General features: G+C 43.5%; 1 protein-coding gene across 2 annotated transcripts; it reads right to left on the reverse strand.

Annotated features, from left to right (window-relative positions):
* Window positions 1-995: 995 nt before the first annotated feature.
* Window positions 996-23,542, reverse strand: LOC115139182 (4-galactosyl-N-acetylglucosaminide 3-alpha-L-fucosyltransferase 9-like). Of its 2 annotated transcripts, none has more exons than XM_029676316.2 (2): window positions 23,450-23,542; window positions 996-5,254 (listed from the first exon to the last, which is right to left on the reverse strand). In XM_029676316.2, the coding sequence occupies exon 2, from the start codon at window positions 5,244-5,246 to the stop codon at window positions 4,134-4,136; it is 1,113 nt and encodes a 370-aa protein (XP_029532176.2). In that variant the 5' UTR covers window positions 5,247-5,254; window positions 23,450-23,542; the 3' UTR covers window positions 996-4,133. The 2 variants fall into 2 exon arrangements, with proteins under 2 accessions (XP_029532176.2, XP_029532174.2); XM_029676314.2 differs by lacking the exon at window positions 23,450-23,542 and adding an exon at window positions 22,264-22,483.
* Window positions 23,543-23,551: the final 9 nt, after the last annotated feature.

The following is a 23,551-nucleotide window of genomic DNA, read 5'->3' on the forward strand; positions in this document are numbered from 1 at the left end:
TTTGCCAAATGGAGGGTGAGGGAGAGCTTTGTATGTGTCTCTGTATGTGGAGTCAAGGTGGTCCAGAGTTTTTTTCCCTCTGGTTGCACATTTAACATGCGGATAGAAATTTTGTAAAACCGATACAAGTTTCCCTGCATTATAGTCCCCGGCTACTAGGAGCGCCGCCTCTGGGTGAGCGTTTTCTTGTTTGCTTATGGTGAAATACAGCTCATTCAGTGCGGTCTTAGTGCCAGCCTCTGACTGTGGTGATATGTAAACATCTACAAACAATTACAGATGAAAACTATGATTTTACAGTTTTGAATGTCCTGTTTGTAGTTTAATCTTCCACATAGGTCATCAAAGATTGCACGTTTGCTAGCAGAATGGAAGGAAGTGAGGGTTTATATGATCGCCTACGAATTCTCAGACGGCAGTCTCGACCCTTTTTCTCCGCCTCCTCTTCACGCAAATCACAGGGATCTGGGCCTGTCCCCGAGAAAGAAGTATATTGTTCACGTCGGCATCGTCAGATTCGTTAAAGGAAAAAAAGGATTCTGCCTGTCTGTGGTGAGTAATCGCAGTCCTGATGTCCAGAAGTTATTTTTCGGTCATAAGAGACGGTAGCACCAACATTATGTACAAAATAAGTTTAACTTTTTTTTGTTAAATGCAAATAAAAAATACAAATTGGTTGGGGGGCACGTAAAATGAGTTCCATGGGTTCCAACCCGCTCTGCCAATAACAGATAGTTTTCAGTTTGGCCTTCCCCACTCCCAGCAAAATTATTTCTTGAGAAATTGCTTTGCCAGTGGTGGAAAAAGTACCCAATTGTCATACTTGAGTCAAAGTAAAGATACCTTAATAAAAAAATTACTCAAGTAAAAATAAAGTATTTGGTTTTAAATATACTTAAGTATCAAAAGTAAATGTAATTGCTAAAATATACTTAAATATTGAAAGTAAATGTATAAATCATTTCAAATTCTTTATGTTAAATCAGACGGCACCATTTTCTTTAATTCACCATTTATTTACAAATAACCAGGGGCACACTCCAACACAGACATCATTTACAAACTAAGCCTGTGTTTAGTTAGTTCGCTAGATCATAAGGCAATAGGGATGACCAGGGATGTTCTCTTGATAATTGCGTGAACTGGACCAGCTGTCATGCTAGCCATTCAAAATGCAACGAGTACTTTTGAGTTAAAGGAAAAAAAGTAAATTATTTTCTTTAGGAATGTAGTGAAGTAAAAGTAGTCAAAAATATAAATAGTAAAGTACAGATACGCCCAAAACTATTTAACTAGTTCTTTAAAGTATTTCTACTTAAGTACTTTACATCACTGCTCTTTGCGAAGATGCCGTTTATTGTTTTATGAAAACATTCAAATAGAAACAAAATCACAGCAAGGCCTTTCCTGCAGTCAAATGAACAAATTGCCCTCATGGGTGGCATGTTATTCATATTTTTCTTAAACTTTTTTTTCTTTCCTTTTACACATAAAATCCAGTGTGGCTTTGTCAAACAGTTTTGTTATTTTTTTAAATTTTTACCTTTATTTAACTAGGCAAGTCAGTTAAGAACAGATTCATATTTTCAATGACGGCCTAGGAACAGTGGGTTAACTGCCTGTTCAGGGGCAGAACGACAGATGTACCTTGTCAGCTCGGGGGTTTGAACTTGCAACCTTCCGGTTACTAGTCCAACGCTCTAACCACTAGGCTACCCTGCCGCCCCGTTATATGTCAGTCTTCTATTATGCATGTCTGACATGGCACAGGTGTCTTTTTATTTTAAAGCCCATAACCATGTGTGAGGTGTATACTTCTGTTTCAAAGTAGATTTGTTTAAGACTACCAAGAATCACTCTTTGATCCTGATTTCACCTACTGCTGTAAAAGGTCAATTGTTAACCAGAAATAAGACATTGAGATAACACCTTCAGTAACCGATAGGTTACACACTGTTCCCCGGTAGGCCGTCATTTTAAATAAGAATTTGTTCTTAACTGACTTACTTAGTTCAAATAAATGATTGTGTTAAATGTAATATATTACATTTAACACAAACACCATTTCCCTCCAGTGGTACCAAACTTCACAACGTAGAAAAAGAGGCTTAGCATTTATAGGATGTTTTACAGTACACTGCAGCTGCTCTTCAAGCCACACTCAGTTTCAAGTCTCTATGATGTGTAACTGTCTCATTTCATGGACAATTCATTACATTAATCACTTTTTTACATAATTATTTCAGCTTAAAAAACATGTAAAAGATATAAAACAATCAAGTAGTATTTCAAACAGGAAAGAACGCAGAGGTTGTTGTTGCATAAGATTGTGAATGGTTCCGGGTGTCATTTTTACAACGGGCACTTAAAAACCTAGCAAGAACAGGTCGACATCCAGGTACACTTCTCCTACAGGTAGTGTGTACACAGGTAATAGGTCATAAAGGCACTGTGAGAACATTGCTATGGTGGGTTGCTGGGTGTGACCAAATTCCACCCTGGAACATGGTACATTGACAGGATAATATGGTGGTAATAGACATACAGTGGGGCAAAAAAGTATTTAGTCAGCCACCAATTGTGCAAGTTCTCCCACTTAAAAAGATGAGGCCCGTAATTTTCATCATAGGTACACTTAAATCCAGAAAATCACATTGTAGGATTTTAATGAATTTTTTTGCAAATTATGGTGGAAAATAAGTATTTGGTCACCTACAAAGAAGCAAGATTTCTGGCTCTCACAGACCTGTAACTTCTTCTTTAAGAGGCTCCTCTGTCCTCCACTCGTTACCTGTATTAATGGCACCTGTTTGAACTTGTTATCAGTATAAAAGACACCTGTCCACAACCTCAAACAGTCACACTCCAAACTCCACTATGGCCAAGACCAAAGAGCTGTCAAAGGACACCAGAAACAAAATTGTAGACCTGCACCAGGCTGGGAAGACTGAATCTGCAATAGGTAAGCAGCTTGGTTTGAAGAAATCAACTGTGGGAACAATTATTAGGAAATGGAAGACATACAAGACCACTGATAATCTCACTCGATCTGGGGCTCCACGGCAAGATCTCACCCCGTGGGGTCAAAATGATCACAAGAACGGTGAGCAAAAATCCCAGAACCACACAGAGGGACCTAGTGAATGACCTGCAGAGAGCTGGGACCAAAGTAACAAAGCCTACCATCAGTAACACACTATGCCGCCAGGGACTCAAATCCTGCAGTGCCAGACGTGTCCCCCTGCTTAAGCCAGTACATGTCCAGGCCCATCGAAAGTTTGCTAGAGAGCATTTGGATGATCCAGAAGAAGATTGGGAGAATGTCATATGGTCAGATGAAACCAAAATATAACTTTTTGGTAAAAACTCAACTCGTCGTGTTTGGAGGACAAAGAATGCTGAGTTGCATCCAAAGAACACCACACCTACTGTGAAACATGGGGGTGGAAACATCATGCTTTGGGGCTGTTTTTCTGCAAAGGGACCAGGACGAGTGATCCGTGTAAAGGAAAGAATGAATGGGGCCATGTATCGTGAGATTTTGAGTGAAAACCTCCTTCCATCAGCAAGGGCATTGAAGATGAAACATGGCTGGGTCTTTCAGCATGACAATGAGCCCAAACACACCGCCCGGGCAACGAAGGAGTGGCTTCGTAAGAAGCATTTCAAGGTCCTGGAGTGGCCAAGCCAGTCTCCAGATCTAAACCCTTTAGAAAATCTTTGGAGGGAGTTGAAAGTCCGTATTGCCCAGCAACAGCCCCAAAACATCACTGCTCTAGAGGAGATCTGCATGGAGGAATGGGCCAAAATACCAGCAACAGTGTGTGAAAACCTTGTGAAGACTTATAGAAAACATTTGACCTCTGTCATTGCCAACAAAAGGTATATAAAGTATTGAGAAACTTTTGTTATTGACCAAATACATATTTTCCACAATAATTTGCAAATAAATTCATATAAAAATCCTACAATGTGATTTTCTGGATTTTTTTTCTTGCATTTTGTCTGTCATAGTTGAAGTGTACCTATGATGAAAATTACAGGCCTCATCTTTTTAAGTGGGAGAACCTGCACAATTGGTGGCTGACAATACTTTTTTGCCCCACTGTACACAGAAGAGGGTGTAAGTCTGATTAACCAAAATACCATTTGTAAATATTGTGCACAACCCTGTACTCCTTATGTTTTCCTACATGGTCACAGGCATAACAAATAGCTTGGATGAACTCTTGACTCAGTTGAATTAGATGTTGCTGAGCAAATAAGTTTCTACGCCACTGAAAGTAGTGCAGATATGCCTCATCATCCTTGTCCAACTTCAGGAGGAATTCAGCCAGGGCTTTTGCATTGGGAAAGTCATTAACATGGATGAAGGAATCTCCCGGGACAAAGTCCTCATAGTTCTGTCTCGGTGGGCCCAATACTACTGGCACTGTTCCTGCTGCAAGTGGTCCGTTAAGCTTCTCAGTGATGTAGTCTCTGTGGACTGAGTTCTCAAAGGAGAGGTAGAACTTACAGCTGGAGAGTGTTGAGAAGTAGTCCTCATATCTCAAAAATCTAGCAAAGGCTTTTCCATAGACATCCACCTTAATATGTTTGACAAGTTCTCTGTAATAGTTATCCCTTACTGCTGTTCCAGTTGCAGGGTTATTGTTACTCACAATCCAGCAAACTAATTTATCCTTCTTGGGCAGCACAAAGTCCTCACCCTGACCTTTCCTTGCAGTTAAGCGCCAACGTACAGGGATGTCTGCATCTTCCCTATAACTCAAGGTCAAGTTGAAAAGGTTCTCTAGACCAGGTATTCTAATTGTGTTTGTAGGTGATTCCACATGATACCAGATCCACTTCTGGAATGGTGGTCGAGGTGATGGAGGCAAGTTGGATAAATCATGTTTGATGGATTTGTGAAAGATGAGCACCCCGTCTGCCTTGTTGTACAGAGACTGGTCATCTGTCAGTTGGCAGCCATCAATGTTGAAGAAAGTGGTGCAATCGCTAAAATCAAACCTGCGGTTTTCAGGCCAGAACCACAACAGCATGATGGGCTTGTCTGGCTGCTTCTTAGACAAGGAGCTGTTCTCAGATGGCTTTGAGTAATGACGTGGCAAAGCAGGTTGGGGAGGGCAGATCGGAGATGGAGCTGATTGATAGTACATTACAAACAGCGTCAGAAATCCTCCTATACCAAGGATCCCCACCAAGATGGTACGCAAAGGTCCAGTAAGGAATGTACCTGGCAGCATTTTGCCTCCTGTAAAGAGCAAAAGAAAAACATTATTCACACAAAGAAATGCAACTAAATGAAGAATTTTGTTTAACTGTTATTAAACAGCTTGTGTGTACACACAAAGTAAAAGAAAATAAACTGGTGCAGATTAAAAACACATCATATATTTGCCCTCATCCTGTGCCCGAAAGACAACTCTCTCATAAAAGCAATAAAGAGCTAATACCCAGGAGCGGCAGGCAGCCTAGCGGTTAGAGGCAATCCTAGACCAATTCCGTGTCTGACGGTTCAAATCTGGCAGTAAGTGAGCTGGCAACCGAAGGGTTGCTGGTATCAAATCCTAGATGCCATTGCCTGCCGTTGTGCCCTTAAGCAAGGCACTTAACCCCCCCACAACAACAGCTCCCCAGGCACCCAGTGTGGCAGCTCCCCCACACCTCTCCAAAACACACAAACATAAATATTTTGTAGGGGTTAGGTTAAAAGCAGTGGTCAAATTTCAGTTGGACCTTGTGTGCAATTGATCAATAAAGTGATCTTAATATTGACCCCCCCCCCCCAAAAAAAACAAATATTTTGTAGGGGTTAGGTTAAAAGCGGTGGTCAAATTTCAGTTGGACCTTGTGTGCAATTGATCAATAAAGTGATCTTAATATTGACCCCCCCCCCAAAAAAGGCAGGAATTGAGCATCAATGAGGCCTACAGAATCTACAATTAAAACAATTAACCATGAAGTAGCAAGTGAAGCGACGTTGTCATAGATCTAATATGTTGACCTGTAGATTATTGGTTAGGCTACTGTGAAATGTGTGCGCTTTTAGATAATAGTACCCTATAGCTGGCCTCATAAATACAAATATTGAAGCAACTGATGTAGCCTAATGGCTTAATACTAGGTAGGTCTATCAATTGAACATACATGAAAGATGTCAATATTTAGCCTAATAATCTAACTAGCTATCATATAATTCATAAATCTTGGTTTTAATTAGTTTTTTTAAATGCATCCTTGCTTCGCTTGTATATAACATTGCAAACTTTTTAGGCTTTATATTCAACAATTAAGTTTTCGGAGGTCAGAGACAGATTAACATCTTCATTCTATGTTTAGCAGAGGTGTGTGCGTGTGTGTGTGTGTAAAGTGACACAGGAGGGCAAACGGTGGTATAAGACACGTACACCTCGATCCCACCGACAGTGTTGTTTCGCAAAATGATTGGCAGATATCTGGATATTTGTGCAACAAAAAGTTCAACGTTCACCTTCTGATACCACTTCTGTCAAGCATACACTTGAGGCATATGTTCTATAAAGCTAATGTATGCACCACACAGAACACACTGCAACTGCCTCTGAAAGGCAATGCTGCAAGGCAAAAGCAGCGTTCCATTGGATATTAATGTACTTCTGGTGGACCAAAATTAAATTTTCACTGTCGGTGTAATTGAGGCGTTAGCTGTTCTAATAGTGGTCTGAGGCAGGAGTTAGATTATGAGCGATTTCATGTGCAACGTTTATAAAAGGCTGTTTTGGGAAATTGCTCTGGAATTTAAAGATGCTCTTACAAAGGTTCTAAAGATGAACTTAGCCTTAAGATGTTTTTGGGAAACCAGGCCCTGGTCTGCGTTCAGTAAAAACAGAAACTGTGATTTACTGAATGACCAGTTGTGTTCAAAATGCACCGCTGCCCTTTAAATATGTCACTCATTGATTAAAGCCACAACCACCAAACATTACAGAGGAGTATAAGGGCCAAGTGAATAATGGCAATATTGAGCATAGTGGCAATATATATTTTTTGAGACGAAAGTAAACATTTTTATAATAAAGTCTCAGTTATACAGCATTTCAATATTAATGTAGGGGATATGGTTAAGGGAATGTCTCCCTGGCTCCCCGTTGCTGTGCGTGCCACCATTGAAATGCCTGAGTTAGATGACTTGGTGAAACTATACTTTAGAATTGGCTTTAGTAAGGAAATCATTGATATTTTAGCACATAATATTATAAGCATTAGGACCTGGAAAATATTGCCACAGATTGTTTTCAGAAGGACACTGTGGTCACATACTTTTGGTCATGTAGTGTGTATGTGGACACCTGCCCGTCAAACATCTCATTCCAAAATCATGGGCATTAATATGGAGTTGGTCCCCCCTTTGCTGCTATAACAGCCTCCACTCTTCTGGGAAGGTTTTCCACTAGATGTTGGAACATTGTTGCGGGGACTTGCTTCCATTCAGCCACAAGAGCATTAATGAGGTCGGACGATTAGGCCTGGTTTGCAGTCTGCGTTCCAATTCATCCCAATGGTGTTCAATGGGCTTAAGGGCAGTGCTCAGTGCAGGGCAGTCAAGTTCTTCCACACCAATCTCGACAAACCATTTCTGTATGGGCCTCAATTTATGCAGGGGGGCATTGTCATCTTGAGACAGGAAAGGGTCTTTCCCAAACTGTTGCCACAAAGTTAGAAGCACAGAATCATCTCAAATGTCATTGTATGCTGTAGCGTAAAGAGATGTCCCATCACTGGAACTAAGGGGCCTAGCCCAAAACATGAAAAACAGCCCCAGATCATTACTGCTCCACCAAACTTTAAAATTGGCACTATGCATCCAGATGCGTCCGTCAGACTGGCAGATGGTGAAGCTTGAGTTATCACTCAGAATGCGTTTCCACTGCTCTAGAGTCCAATGGCGGTGAGCTTTACAACAATCTGCCACCCTAGACCTACTTCAATTTGCTTACCGCCCCAATAGATCCAGACATGATGCAAACGCCACCACACTGCCCTGTCCCATCTGGACAAGAGGCATACCTATATAAGATAAACACTTATTGACTATAGCTCAGCATTCCACACCATAGTACCCTCCAAGCTCGAGGCCCTGGTCCTGAATCCCACCCTGTGCAACTGGGTCCTGGACTTCCTGACGGTCACCCCCAGGTGGTGAAGGTAGGAAACACTGGGGCCCCACAAGGGTGCGTGCTCAGCCCCCTCTTGTACTCCCTGTTCACCCATGTCTGCATGGCCATGCACGTCTCCAACTCAAATCATCAAGTTTTCAGACGACACTACAGTGGTATGCTTGATTACCAACAACGATGAGACCGCCTACAGGGAGGAGGTGAGGGCTCTGGGAGTGTGGTGTCAGGAAAATAACCTCTAACTTCAACAAAACTAAAGAGATGATTGTGGACATCAGGAAACAGCAGAGGGAGCACCCCCCTATCCACATCGATGGGACCGCAATGGAGAAGGTGGAAAGCTTCAAGTTCCACGGTGTACACATCACTAACAAACTGAAATGGTCTACATACAGACAGTGTGGTGAAGGCGCAACAGCGCTTCTTCAACCTCAGGAGGCTAAAGAAATTTGGCCTAAAACCCTCAATTTTACAGAAGCACAATTGAGAGCATCCTGTTGGGCTGTATCACCGCCTGGTACGGCAACTGCACCGCCCACAAAGCTCTCCAGAGGGTGGAGCGGTCTGCCCAACGCATTACCGGGGACAAACTTTCCACCCTCCTGGACACCTACAGCACCCAAAGCCATAGGAAGGCCAAAAAGATAAAGGACAACAACCATCTGAGCCACTGCCTGTTCACCCCGCTATCATCCAGAAGGCGAGGTCAGTACAGGCGCATCAAAGCTGGGACCGAGAGACTGAAAAACAGCTTCTATCTCAAGGCCATCAGACTGCTAAAGAGCCATCACTAGCACATCAAAGGCAGCTGCCTATTGACATAGATTAGGAATCACTGGCCACTTTTAGAAATGGTTCACTAGCCACTTTAAAAAAGATTCCTTATCTAGCATTACTCATCTCATACAGTTGAAGTCAGAAGTTTACCTACACCTTAGTCAAATACATTTAAACTCAGTTTCACAATTCCTGACATTTAATCCTAGTAATTCCCTGTCTTAGGTTAGTTAGGATCACCACTTTATTTTAAGAATGTGACATGTCAGAATAATAGTAGAGAGAATTATTTATTTCAGCTTTTATTTCTTTCATCACATTCCCAGTGGGTCGGAGGTTTCCATACACAATTAATATTTGGTAGCATTGCCTTTAAATTGTTTAACTTGGGTCAAACGTTTTGGGTAGCCTTCCACAAGCTTGCCACAATAAGTTGGGTGAATTTTGGCCCATTCCTCCTGACAGAGCAGGTGTAACAGAGTCAGTTTTGTAGGCCTCCTTGCTCACACACGCTTTTTCAGTTCTGCCCACAAGTTCTATAGGATTGAGGTCAGGGCTTTGTGATGGCCACTCACACCTTGACTTTGTTGTCCTTAAGCCATTTTGCCACAACTTTGGAAGTATGCTTGGGGTCATTGTCCATTTGGAAGACCCATTTGCGACCAAGCTTTAACTTCCTCACTGATGTCTTGAGATGTTGCTTCAATAAATCCACATAATATTCTTGCCTCAGGATGCAATCTATTTTGTGAAGTTCACCAGTTCCTCCTGCAGAAAAGCCCCCCCACAACATGATGCTGCCACCCCCGTGCTTCACGGTTGGGATGCTGTTCTTCGGCTTGCAAGCCTCCCCTTTTTTCCTCCAAACATAACGATGGTCATTATGGTCAAAGAGTTCATTTTTGTTTCATCAGACTAGAGGACATTCCTCCAAAAAGTACGATCTTTGTCCCCATGTGCAGTTGCAAACTGTAGTCTGGCTTTTTATGGCGGTTTTGGAGCAGTGGCTTCTTGCTTGCCGAGTGGCCTTTCAGGTTATGTCGATATAGGACTCGTTTTACTGTGGATATAGATACTTTTGTACCCATTTCCTCCAGCATCTTCACAAGGTCCTTTGCTGTTGATCTGGGATTGATTTGCACTTTTTGCACCAAAGTACCTTCATCTCTAGGAGACAGAATGCGTCTCGTTCCTGAGCGGTACGACGGCTGCGTGGTCCCATGGTGTTTATACTTGCGTACTATTGTTTGTGCCGATGAATGTGGTACCTTCAGGCATTTCGAAATTGCTCCCAAGGATGAACCAGACTTGGAGGTCTACAATTTGTTTTCTGAGGTCTTGGCTGATTTCATTTGATTTTCTCATGATGTCAAGCAAAGCGGCACAGAGTTTGAAGGTAGGCCTTGAAATACATCCACACCTCCAGTTGACTCAAATGATGTCAATTAGCCTATCAGAAGCTTCTAAAACCATGACATCATTCTCTGGAATGTTCCAAGCTCTTTAAAAAGGCAGTCAACTTAGTGTATGTAAACTTCTGACCCACCTGAATTGTGATACAATGAATTACAAGTGAAATAATCTGTAAACAATTTTAGGAAAAATTACTTGTGTCATGCACAACGTAGATGTCCTAAACGACTTGCCAAAACTATAGTTTGTTAACAATAAATTTGTGGAGTGGTTGAAAAACGAGTTTTAATGACTCCAACCTAAGTGTATGTAAACTGCACTCCACACTATCTTAGTCACTTTAATTGTTGTAAAATGTCATCACCCATTTCATATGTATATACTGTACTCTATACGATGCCTCTATCTTAGTCCAATGCCGCTCTGACACACACACATATTTCTGTGTATTAGTTGTGAAACTGTTCGATATTTCTGCACTGTCGGAGCTAGAAGCACAAGCATTTCGTAACACCCACAATAACATATGCTAAACACATGTATGTGAGCAATAACATTTGATTTGACATGGTGATTTTAGGCTTGTGTGCAGCTGCTCAGCCACGGAAACCCATTTCATGAAGCTCATGTTCTGACGTTGCTTCAGAGGCCGTTTGGAACTCGGTATTGAGTGTTGTAACCAATAACAAACGATTTTTACGTGCTACAGCACACGGCGGTCCCGTTCTCTGAGCTTGTGTGGTCTACCACTTCGCGGCTGAGCAGTTATTGCACCTAGACGTTTCCACTTCACAATAACAGCACTTACAGTTGAGCGGGGCAGCTCTAGCAGTGCAGAAATTTGATGAACTGACCTGTTGGAAAGGTGGCATCCTATGACGGTGCCACGTTGAAAGTCACTGAGCTCTTCAGTAAGGCCATTCTAATGCCAATGTTTGTCTATGGAGATTGCATGGCGGTGTGCTCGATTTTATACACCGGTCAGCAACGGGTGTGGCTGAAATAGCCAAATGGACTAATTGGAAGTTGTGTCCACATACTTTTGTATATATAGTGTAGGTAGAGATAGCGGGTTGTGTGTGGGTAGTACAAAGTAGGGTCAAAAAACAAACAAATGACCTAATGCTGGTTCAAACAGGCATCATTGCGTACCTACGCTTACCAATGGAATGAGTTAATAACTCCCATGCCAAATTTCCCACTGACAATTTCAGATTATAGGCATACACTAAATGGCAATGGTGGGTTATGAGTACCAAAAGAAAAAATAGAAAAAAAATTGGCGCTGGTCACTAAATACGAAGAGAAGTGTGGACGAGTTCCTGTCATCTGCTACAACGTTCTGCTGCGTAGCCTAGGCAAACACCTTGCAAATAAATGTGTGCATAATGGCAACTATTATCAACTTTATCCATGGTGCTTTACTAACTGTATTATTTCCCCCTTACGACTATAGGCTAGTTGGCTATGTGAGCACACCCAATAAAACGAATTATCTTGGGATCCTGGAGACCAGAGTATGCCCCATTTCAAGCTGCTCTCCAAATTCGCTCCAACACCGCTATTTTGCAGCCCATTATAAATCTATAGCGGCACACTAGATTACCCACTAATTGAACATTAGTGGGTAAGTGAGAGTAAATTACAGGCCCATCCAACGGCTGTCGGAAAAATGAACAATGAAGCAGCGGTTTTAGCAAGAGTCTGTGGGAGGTGAGGCAACTCAAGTAATAAGCATATGAGACTACTTCATTGGAAGTGTAGCCTACATAAAACACCATGCCATTATGACATATAGGCTGCTGGCCTAACTGTTACTCTAAAATATACTATGCAGTGTTGGCATACGCAGGGGATTGAGAGTAACATTGTAGCGAATTCGAAGGGCACCATGTCTGCAGGCAACTCCACGCCTCTTCGCAGTCTGACAATGCACAACAGCCGTTAGAATGGTGTTGCTTTGGGGATACCGTGTGTGTGTGTGACGCCTGTTTGACACACATACCTCCCGCAATCGCCAAAATATAACAGCCACAGGACAACTTTGGTTGAATGTCGTAAAGGATCAGTCGCCGAAACTGAAGCGATATAGTTAGCTAACGACCCCCTTTTCCACAGAAAAAAAAACGAGACAGGGGCTTGCTAGCTACGATAGCTAGATAGCTGGGATTTTCTATAAGGAATCTGCCTCCCGAAAAAAGCTTCTCCCAAGTGGGTGTAACCTACTCCCATTGCCTGCTGCACTGCTTTTTGGATTCCACCTGACAATGTGTTGACCGTCTGCCCAGTCTCCCCTTGTCTGGTACAGGTACCCCCGAGCTTTTACTCGCCTCCAGCACACACGCACTGTTGGGGCGAGTGACGCTTTGAACTTACAATGGCCCCAAGTCATTATATTTTTTTTCTTGTGCTTTATGCTATTTGCATCATGACTCCAGTGTGCTTTGTGAATATAAACTTGCTCGTTTACCCAACCGTGGGGCAGACAGTTTGTTCCCAAACACGGGACCCCGACTATTGGTTACACGGACTCTTGGCCTACCATCCTATTTTAACCACCTCTCACCGGCTTTGTATTCATGTTACCTGATTAAATTGCTGTACAATATGATCTTGTTGCCATCTGATGCACATTCAAATGTCAAATCAACACTGCAGAGCTCTCCCGGTCCTCTGCCGTGCCCTGATTGTATTACTGCTGATTATATCTGGAAATGTGCCTGTACACCCTGGCCCATCTACTGTTGCTAATCCCAATTCTCCCCTGATTTCGGCTTCACTGATTTCTGCTCTCGTAAAAGCCTGGGTTTTCTGCACGTTAACACTAGAAGCTTATTACCTAAAATGTATCAATTGAAAGTGTGGGTTCACAGCTCCAATCCAGATGTGTTGTTCATTACTGAGATGTGGTTAAGGAAGTGTGTTTTGAATACTGATGTTAACCTTTCTGGTTTTAACTGCTTTTGGAAAGACAGATCTTCCAAAGGTGGTGGAGTGGCAATCTTTACCAAGCAACACCTTCAGTGCTCAGTTGTCTCCACCAAGTCTCTCCCCAAACAAATTAATTTGCTGGTTTTAAGCATCAAATGGCTCTTTGTTGACTGTTGCTGGGTGCTATCGTCTTCCATCAGCACCAGCCTGTACCCTTCCTGCCCTATGCTCTCTCCTGGCCATTTACACTAAGTCTGAATTTATCCTGCTAGGTGACCTAAACTTGGACATGCTTAAACCACCTGACCAAGTCCTAAAGCAATGGGACTCCCTAAATCTTTCTCATATTATTACCAACCCGACTCGGTATGATTCCAAACACCCAGAAAAGGCTACTCTTTGATGTTATCCTCACAAATAATCCTGATAGGTATCAGTCTGGTGTTTTCTGTAATGACCTTAGTGACTACTGTTTTACAGCCTGTGTTCGTGATGGCTGCTCAGTGAAACGACCTGTCCTGATTTGTCATAGACACTTGCTAAAAACTTTAATGAGCAAGCCTTCCTTCATGACCTGGCCTCTGTAAAATGGTATAGAATCAGCTTGATCCCCTCTGTCGAAGACGCTTGGACCTTCTTTTTTGATATTTTCAGTGGTATGTTAAACAAGTCCCCATAAAGAAAATGAGAATTAAATACAGGTTCAGCCCCTGGTTTGGCTGTGATCTGTCAGAGTTACTCCACTTCAAGAATTCCATTTGGCGAAAGGCTCGGCACACGCATAAATCAGGCTGACTGGCTCACGTTCAGGCGAATTAAAAAAGTGCACTCAGGCTATCCGGAAGGTCAAAGTTACTTACTTTAAGGAGCAGTTCTCCAAGAAGTTCTAGAGGTTAAAGACCTGGAGAATAAACCCTCCTCCTCAAAGCTACCCATGTCCCTTAATGATGTGGTTGTTACTGACAAAGAGCACATGGCTGAGCTCTTTAAATCACTACTTCATTAACTCAACCATGCCTCCTTGCCTGTCCAACATTTCCTCATCTCCCACCCCTTCGAATGCAAATAGCCCCGATGCTCCTCCCTCTTTTTCCCCTACAAAGTTTCTCCCTGCAGGCAGTCACAGAGTTCGAGGTGCTAAAGGAGCTCCTTAAACTTGACCCCCAAAAAACATCTGGGTCAGATGGTTTAGACCCTTTCTTCTTTAAGGTTGCAGCCCCTATCATCGCTAAGCCTATCTCCGACCTTTTTGACCGGTCTCCTTTCTGGGGAGATTCCCATTGCTTGGAAGGCAGCCACGGTGCATCCTTTATTTGAAGGGGGAGATCAAGCTGATCCGAACTGTCATTTGCCAATTTCTAATTTTCCCTGTTTATCAAAAGTGTTGAAAAACTTGTCAATAATCAACTGACTAACGTTCTTGTCTATAGTATTCTCTCTGGTATGCAATCTGGTTTCTGCTCAGGTTATGGATGTGTCACTGCAACCTTAAAATGTTCTCAATGATGTCACCATTGCCCTGGATTCTAAGCAATATTGTGCTGTTATTTATACTGACGTGGACAAATCTTTTGATACGGTAGACCATTCCATTCTTGTGGGCCGGCTAAGGAGTATTGGTGTACAAGGGGTCTTTGGCCTGGTTTGTTAACTACCTCTCTCAGAGTGCAGTATATAAAGTCAGAACATCTGCTGTCTCAGCCACTGCCCGTCAGAAAGGGAGTATCCAAAGGCTCGATCCTAGGCCCCACGCTCTCCTCAATTTACATCAACAACATAGCTCAGGCAGTAGGAAGCGCTCTCATCCATTCATATGCAAATGCTAGTCTTATACCCCTCCCCGGATTGTGATAAACGCTCTACAACAACGCTTCGTAGTGTCCAACAAGCTTTCGCTGCCCTTTACCTTTTGTTTTGGAGGTGTTCAGACCAAGGTAATGTGGTTTGGTAAGAAGAATGCCCTTCCGCCCACTGGTGTGATTACTACCTGAGGATTTAGACCTGGAGGTAGTCACCTCATACAAGTACCTGGGAGTTTGTTTTTCTCAGCGCATATAAAACCTGCAGGCTAAAGTTAAATCTAGACTTGGTTTCCTCTATCGTAATCACACTTCTTTCACCCCAGCTAAACCTGATACAGATGACCATCATACCCATGCTAGATTACAGAGACGTAATTTATAGATCAGCACGAAAGGGTGCTCTCGAGTGGCTAGATGTACCATTCGGCCATCAGATTTGCCACCAATGCTCCTTATAGGACACATCACTGCACTCTATACTCTTCTGTAAACTGGTCATCCTCTGTATACCTGTCGCAAGACCCACTGGTTGATGCTTATTTATAAAAACACTCACCCCTATCTGAGAAACCTACTGCAACCCTCATCCTCCACATACAACACCTGTTTTGACAGTCACATTCTGTTAAAGGTCTCCAAAGCACACACATCCCTGGGTCGCTCCTCTTTCCAGTTCACTGCAGCTAACGACTGGAACGAGCCGCAAAAAAGCTTAAACTGGACAGTTTTATCTCAATCTCTTCATTCAAAGACTCAATCATGGACACTCTTACTGACAGTTGTGGCTGCTTCGCATGAACTATTGGTGTCTCTACCTGCTTGCCCTTTGTGCTGTTGCCTGTGCCCAATAATGTTTGCACCATGTTGTGTTGCTACCATGTTGTGCTGCTGCCATGTTGTGCTGCTGCCATGCTATGTTGTCGTCTTAGGTCTCTCTATGTAGTGTTGTGGTGTCTCTTGTCGTGATGTGTTTTGTCCTATATTTAAAAAATAATATTAATCCCAGCCTGTCCCCACAGGGGGCCTGTTGGTAGGCTGTCATGATAAGAATTTGTTCTTAACTGACATGCCTAGTTAAATAAAGGTTCAATCAAATCAGATTTCAAATGCGATTTGTGGCAAAATTGGGAAGAAGTGGAATAATAAAATAAGTGTGGATAATAACAGTAGTGTTCTTTCTGACAAGCACAGTAATTACCCTATATATTAGCCCATTGTTAATGAGAATAGTTCCGCTGTTAAGACTAAATTAAGTAAATAGATAAGTCTCCTATAGACAAGTAAATAGATAAGTCTCCTATAGACAAGATTTCAACTCTGCCCCTACCCCCTAACCAAATTATTATTATATTCATTGTCCCCCCCACCCCCTACAATCAAGCTTACACTTTTCAGTTCACTATTATTTTAATAGTTACAAATCAAGTCACCCTACCAAACTTCCCTGCTAAAACATACTGTAGGTCTGTCAGCTGCCTTTTCGTTGTTGCTTCCTAAATGCCAATCACCAAACGAGGGGACTAATGCAAGTGTGGATTAAATCAACTTTAGTACATGCTATCAAATGTCTACAATAATAGGGACGGGAGTAACAGCACTAATTGTGTTAGCATTGTACATAAAACAGCACTACTGTGCTCCTCTTTTTAAAAGGTTTTATAAACTCAGCGGAGAACATTCTCTCGCTCCATTCAGCTCCACTAATCTTGAGCGGCGTTTCTTTAAAACATGCATTCAATCCCCTTACATAACTAGACCAATGTGCCGCAATGACAGTGACAGAGGTGCCGCTCATGATGTTAAATAAATTGCTCCGATGCGGAGCACAGTTGAAAAGTTAATGCTCTGACTATAGAATGGACTAATTCAAAAAATAAAAGCACTACTTTTCAAACGAGGTAAAGACAGTTTCAGGTTGGCTAGACAACAGATATTCACGCTTTCAAATCGTAATAGCCCTCAAACCACTTGTGCCACAGACTCCAAATAAATGTCATGATGTTGGAAAAATTGCGCACATTGCACAGGACTTATTTTCATGATTTGGACATGAATTCCCTTTCCAAAGATAATAAACATGTGGAGAAGTGAACAGCATTTGGTATTCCTAGTTGAATTAGGGAGCGTAACAAAAGTACAATTTTTTTTTAACATTCGAATTTCAATAGCTCCTTGGTCATGTGACCTACTGACCTCAAACAAGGTTCAGAATGTACACTCGCATTGCACACCCTTTAGTTTGTCCATTTTCATCTCACATGGTTTTACATGAATTTTTCAAACTTTCTCATTTCAATAGCTCTTTGGTCATGTGACCTACTGACCTCAAAACTACTTTCAGAATGTCCACAGACTGGCGGAGACGGGCGCAGTGAGGTGTCCAATGCAGAAACGCAACCGATCCCAGAGAAGCTGGCGGGAGCCCCAGGGAGAGTTCTCTTTTCTTTGTGAAGGGCAGGGCGCCCTGGAATGGGTTCGCCCGAGAGAGTCACTCTTTCGCCACCCTGGAAGTTTGTTGTGTGGCAAATCTCGTGGTCTCGCGAGCGGCTGTGTGCGGGGTTGTCAGGGTGGTGTCTGTCAGCAGACCGGTGGGGGGGGGGTCCGGCGGTTGGCGGCGACTCTGGATACGCGCCCTGTCCCTTCTCGTGGATCTCCCCAGCTACGGCACATGCCGGCCCCATTCGCGCAGCGCATAACAGCGGACTTAGAACTGTTGCGGACCAGGGGAATCCGACTGTTTAATTAAAACAAAGCATTGAAGACTCAAGGTGGGTGTTGACGCAATGTGATATCTGCCCAGTGCTCTAAATGTCAAGGTGAAGAGATTCAATGAAGCGCGGGTAAACAGCAGGAGTAACTATGACTCTTATGGAGTCCTTAGCCCAGGACATTGGATGTCTATGCTTCCCAAAATAATGTGAAGTCGAATACGGTCGACCCCAAACCATACATTGTGTCACCTGCTTGCAGGTAGCCCTAACATAACAACAAACTGGAGCAAAAGGGGACTTCAGGTCGAACGAAACCCTGGTCCGGCTGAGAGTGACTAACTCAGATAGGTTAAGACAGGGGAGGTAAGGGAAGACGGCAAAGTCAGATCCATAACTTCGGGATAAATAGTACCGTAGCCCTTGGAGGGCTCTTCCAACCCCTACTCTGTCACTTGTTTGAGGGAGTCTCTCCAACGGCTAGGATACATACTATCTCTAGCATGTTAGTACAGGGGGTAAAGGGAGATAATGAGGTAGCCCTCTAGCAGTTCTCTTCCAATCTCTCCCTGTATGTCACCTGTTTTCAGGTGTCACTAACGATGCAAACCAAACAGGAGTCAGCTGCCGATGGTGACAGCTGTTGATTGTTTACAGAAGGCGGCAGTCGGTCCTGGAATACAGGGCTTTCGGTCAAGCATGAAAATGTGAGGGCGGCTCCACCAGACTCAATGATTTTCTGCTCTTGTAAACGAATCCTGACCTTGACAGGAAGCAAATCTGATAATAATGGCTCGAACGCATCCCTGGCTTTGGCTGGGGGGGGGGGGGTTAAAGTCCTGGGAGACGGCTGTGTACTATGTGGTGAAACGTTTTAACACGCATCCCCCTCCCCCCCCCGTATACTGGGGCGGCAGGTAGCCTAGTGGTTAGAGAGTTGGGCCAGTAACCGAAAGGTTGCTAGATCGAATCCCCAAGCTGACAAGGTAAAAATCTGTCGTTCTGCCCCTGAACAAGGCAGTTAACCCACTGTTCCTAGGCCATCATTGTAAATAAGAATGTGTTCTTAACTGACTTGCCTAGTTAAATAAAGGTTAAATAAAAACTTCGCTAACTCTAAACCGAAGGTTTGAATCGAAAGCTGGCTTTGGCTGGACCCTCTAACAGTGGAGCACTAAATGGAGATGGAATGTGCCTAGCAGTTATGGACACTGCCAGGTCTCAGGTTCGCCAGGGTGCGGGACTCTACACATTCTATGTGGGAGCTCTCCTCCACACTCCTTGGAGCATGTAGTGGAGATGACATGTGCCTTACCATTAGCTGACACTACCAGGCCTAGGCTTGCCTGTGTGGGACACCACACATTGTATTTGTGGAGGTCTCCTCTACGCTCACTAGACTCGAGGCGGAGACGAAACCCATTGGCCCCGCAGTGATAGGGCAATGCATGGATCTGGCTCATGCCCTACGAAGTGAGGAGAGGCATCTCCAGCTTGTCTGGGGAGGAAGTCCTACATCTGATGTGGGTAGTACCATCAACGCCCATTGATTTTCTGTGGACCCATAAAATGGACGGAAGCAGCCTAGGATCACTTGATGAAATTCAAAGGAGCGTACCCAACTGTAGTAATCCTGCTCAGTACGAGGAAGAACAACAGGTTCAGACATTTGGTGTATGTGCTTGGCTGAGGAGCCAAAGGTGCGAAGCTACTATCTGTGGGATTATGACTGAACGCCTCTAAGTCAGAATCCCCCCCTAAACGTAATGATACCTTAGCGGCGCGGATCTTCGGTTGGCCCAGGACAGCCTGCCTCTTTTGGCAGATGAGTAGAGCAGTCCGTGACGGAGTTGGGGTGCGGCCGGGTGAGTTGCTGCCCTTCTCCTGATGCGCACCGCATGTTTGTGGGGAACCTGGTGCTAAATCACTCGTAGACGACCCGATTCTGGGTTAAGGTTTCGTACGTAGCAGAGCAGCTCACTCGCTGCGATCTATTAAAAGTCAGCCCTTGATCCAAGCTTTTGTCGGGACGGAAGGAGTCTTCCTCCACCATCCTCCTTCTTCTTTACTTACCAGGTGCACGCAGAAGGGCCAGAGGCCAGACACCGAGTGTGAGGGGGCACAGGCAGGCGGGTAGAAGGCATAAAATATTGACATTGGGCTCTGGATACGTAGGGGGCTAGGTGGTGGTCGCCCATCCACCCGGACCCATCCTCTGGTGGGACTGTGAGTCAGATTGGAAAGTCAGCTGTGGAAGTCAAAGGGTCCCCAGGTGCACGAGGAGGCCTCCCCCAAGGCGGGGGACACTCAGAGTCCGAGCAGGGGCGGCCGGACTCGGGGGGCTGGGAGCAGCACTCAGGCTGTGGAGGTTGGAGTAGGGACTTTGTCTCTGAGCGTTAAAAAGTAGGTGGGTCACTAGGTGCACAGAGCCTGTTTCACGGGGTTCCTGACAGCGGGACTATACACGTTTTAGTAATTCCAGATAGTAAGCTATACTTTAAGGCCAAAGGAGAAGGGTGTTGACCAGGTAGGTGTGGAGGCCTGTAGTTACAGGGAGTAAGCTCTCAGGCCCAGGGAGAGGGCAGGCAGGCGGGCGGGCGGGCAGGGAGTGTAGGCCTAGAGGCCAGGAGACAGAGGTCACCAATCCCCACCCTCCTCTATATTCCTTACAAGTTGTGGCTAGTCAAATACTCTCTATAGAACAAACTTCAAGTCAGGATAGTCAAACAAAATTAATAATTAATGTATGTGTGTTATATTAAACAGAGGGAGTAAAATGTAGGCAAGCAATAAACATTTCAGAACTATTAGACAAATAAGAGAGATGTATTTATAGACTACACTTGAAACAAAGAGCGAAACCGAAAACTGCAGACATTACTAGTGCCTCTCCATCAATAATGAAACGCAGCCTGACGTGATCCTTGACAGCTGCCTTGAAGGACACACATAAAAAAATGCTTTCTGCTACTAAGATCAGTGGTATGTAGGCTAAACTGACAACGGAGTGAAGAGCAAAAATCTCAACTAGCAAGCAAGTCGCAGCAATGAACAATTGTGTGTGTGTGTGGAGGGTGGGGTTCGGTCTCAACTTCGTATCGGGCCTAATACCCGTGCCAATATAGCCTCAACAGCGGCTTCTCGGGCATTATCACTTAAATTATCGAAAGGCGGAAATCAATTTAACTGCGCATTCGCAGTATGGATAAATCTAGCCGACTAAAACTCCGCTAGGAAAACCTAGTGTGATGATCTGTTGTATAAATTGCCGTTACACAGGAAGCACAATTCGGATCTTTGCCCCTAGCCTTATTATTTTCACAATTAAAGCTGCCTGTCTAAACGCAGCCTAAGGAATCCGTTTTTACAAAAAAGTAGGTAACCTTCTAAATAGTAGCCTAATGTATGACCAGTAAGCTTGGGGGACCGATTTTACACACACACACAAAAAAACAAAACATTTTAGGGCTAAGTTCATAGTTAGAACCTTCGTATGAGGTTCATTACATCTCCGAGCTATTTTCCAAAACCATCGTTTTTAACGTTGCATTTAACATTCGTAATCTAGGGCCTGTCCCAGACCACTCGTAGAACAGTTAAATGAATAGTTAATGCTTTTTTTGCCCTCCCGTGTCACTTTATACACAGACCTCCGCTAAACATATAATCACATGGTTTATCTGTCTTCTCTGTGACCGCTGATAATTTAGGAAGTTGACGAAAAAAAGTAGCACGTCTTTGCAATTGATACAAACAAGCGACGCATACAAATATGCTTCAAATGAAATCCGAGAGGACTACAATAAAAATAAACACTAGACTATAGGCCTATTTCAATCATATTGAAATATATTTCGTGGTCAATCAATTGAGTTCTATTTTGTTAGTTGTATTGAGACAAATTAGTCGCCTACATTTCAGGATGTGTAGCCTAACAAATGCACAATGTGCCAAAATCGGTGATTTAGTGCATTTTCATTGGTAAACGGAATAAGCCCCTCTATTTGCAGACGTTGGTGGCCTATTAATATATATCAGCTGATTAGTTGTCAGTATTGTGAACGAATTATAGAGTTAAGAAAATATTTAAATTGAGAAAGCGGATACGAGTGCTCTTCTTGAGATCCTATCACGATTGACATGTTCCAACCACGCACCTAGCGACCGTTCTTTCTACGTGGTGTTTTGAGAAACGCATGTTAGGCCTACATCTTCGGCTGCTGTAGGAAAGCTGCATCGTTAAAACACTCGTAAACCTAAATTATATCGCTATCGGGAAACTGGGCACAGCACACGATGTAGTTTGAGTGAGTAGTAGACAATACATTTCGGACACAGCCTCAGACATATAAAAGTCAATCCTGTAAAATATACAAGTACATTTGCATGTATTATTTTACTTGACCATTCAAAACGGAACTCAACAAGGCACCAATAAGTGAAAGCCTGTAAGACAAAAAGATAATGACTCACCGGTCAACAGGTTGTCACGCCGTATTCAGAGCTTCTCGTCAAGTCATTCATACACACGCCCGATGAGAACTATGTAGCTGTGAGATGTTTCTTTGGTAGGCCTACTCATCAGTTCAATAAAGCGATAGGACACCGCGAGAAGCTGTTTCACAAGATCCTCCAACTACACTGGGTGTGAGAAGGGAAAAAAACAACTTCTGGACACCCGTATAGTTGGAAAATATAGCATTATTGTCAAGGTGAAATAGAGGTTTGCCTCAGCGGGGAGGGGCAAGCCAGATCGCGTTACTTCCTTCTAAGCCACGCCAATAAACGGTAAAGAAAAACATCCTCCATCGTGTTTCTTTAGAAAGTGGGGATGCAAGAAGTTCTACTTCATACATTTCAGACGTTAGTACGGTTGAAAGTATTGATAATATCGGGTAATAATAATAGTCACGCCGTTGACTTGACAGCGTGGGAGGAAGTGTGCGTGGTTCATATATTCATATAAAACCGTACACCAGACACTAATTGTCCATTCTTCTCGCAAAGTTATTTTAGTTGTATCAAGCAAGTTGACTGCTCCCCATTTTTCGGATTGTATCTTCCCATGTCCTGTTTTTAGGTTATGTTGTTTCTTAACATGACAGTGCATGATTTATTTAATTGGCCGTCAAATAAGTTAGGCTATTTGATCGGAGAAACGTGCATGATGTAAAAGGTGTCCGTCTCATTACATTGCCATACATTTGATCTCCAGCCTGTAGGCTACAGAAAAGGCCACATACTCTTTCTACCATGTCCTATATCTGCTACATGATTTATTTTTGATATTTTCTTTTTGACCGAACTTTGGTGGAGCGCCCCAGCTATATGCGTCTCTCCAACAGCACCCTGGAGAGGCGAGCGGTGAATGGACTAGCAAAATATTTTGTGCCCCTCCCTTTGACAAAGTGGGAACTGTTTATCACAGGGTGGCATCAGCACTCACATAAAAAGGCACCGGTTGAGAGAAATTGTCATTGTTTTTTAGCAGAATTATGTGTTGTTGTTGGTGTGACTTGATGAGTTTGGCTCAGCAAATGCCACCCTCGCCGCTCTCCCCTACCTATTCCCTTTATCGGAGGACATCGGGCTTCATTGTCTTGTGCTGACTTAGCCCCCCAGCTGGTGTGTGTGTTGGCCACTGTACTCCGGTGCTAACCTTGTCAAGATATCCTCCACTGCTGTGCTCGTTATCAAGGCCACCGTGCACTGTCGTCCTTCGATTATTTAAAACTCCAAAGGGTCACTTCCCTCGATAACC

Source organism: Oncorhynchus nerka, linkage group LG13, assembly GCF_034236695.1.
Source record: "Oncorhynchus nerka isolate Pitt River linkage group LG13, Oner_Uvic_2.0, whole genome shotgun sequence".
Taxonomy (NCBI): domain Eukaryota; kingdom Metazoa; phylum Chordata; class Actinopteri; order Salmoniformes; family Salmonidae; genus Oncorhynchus; species Oncorhynchus nerka.

What these genes read in the sequence shown, in the direction of transcription:
- LOC115139182 (XM_029676316.2), bottom strand. Translation starts at nt 5,246, where the DNA reads ATGCTGCCAGGTACATTCCTTACTGGACCTTTGCGTACCATCTTGGTG.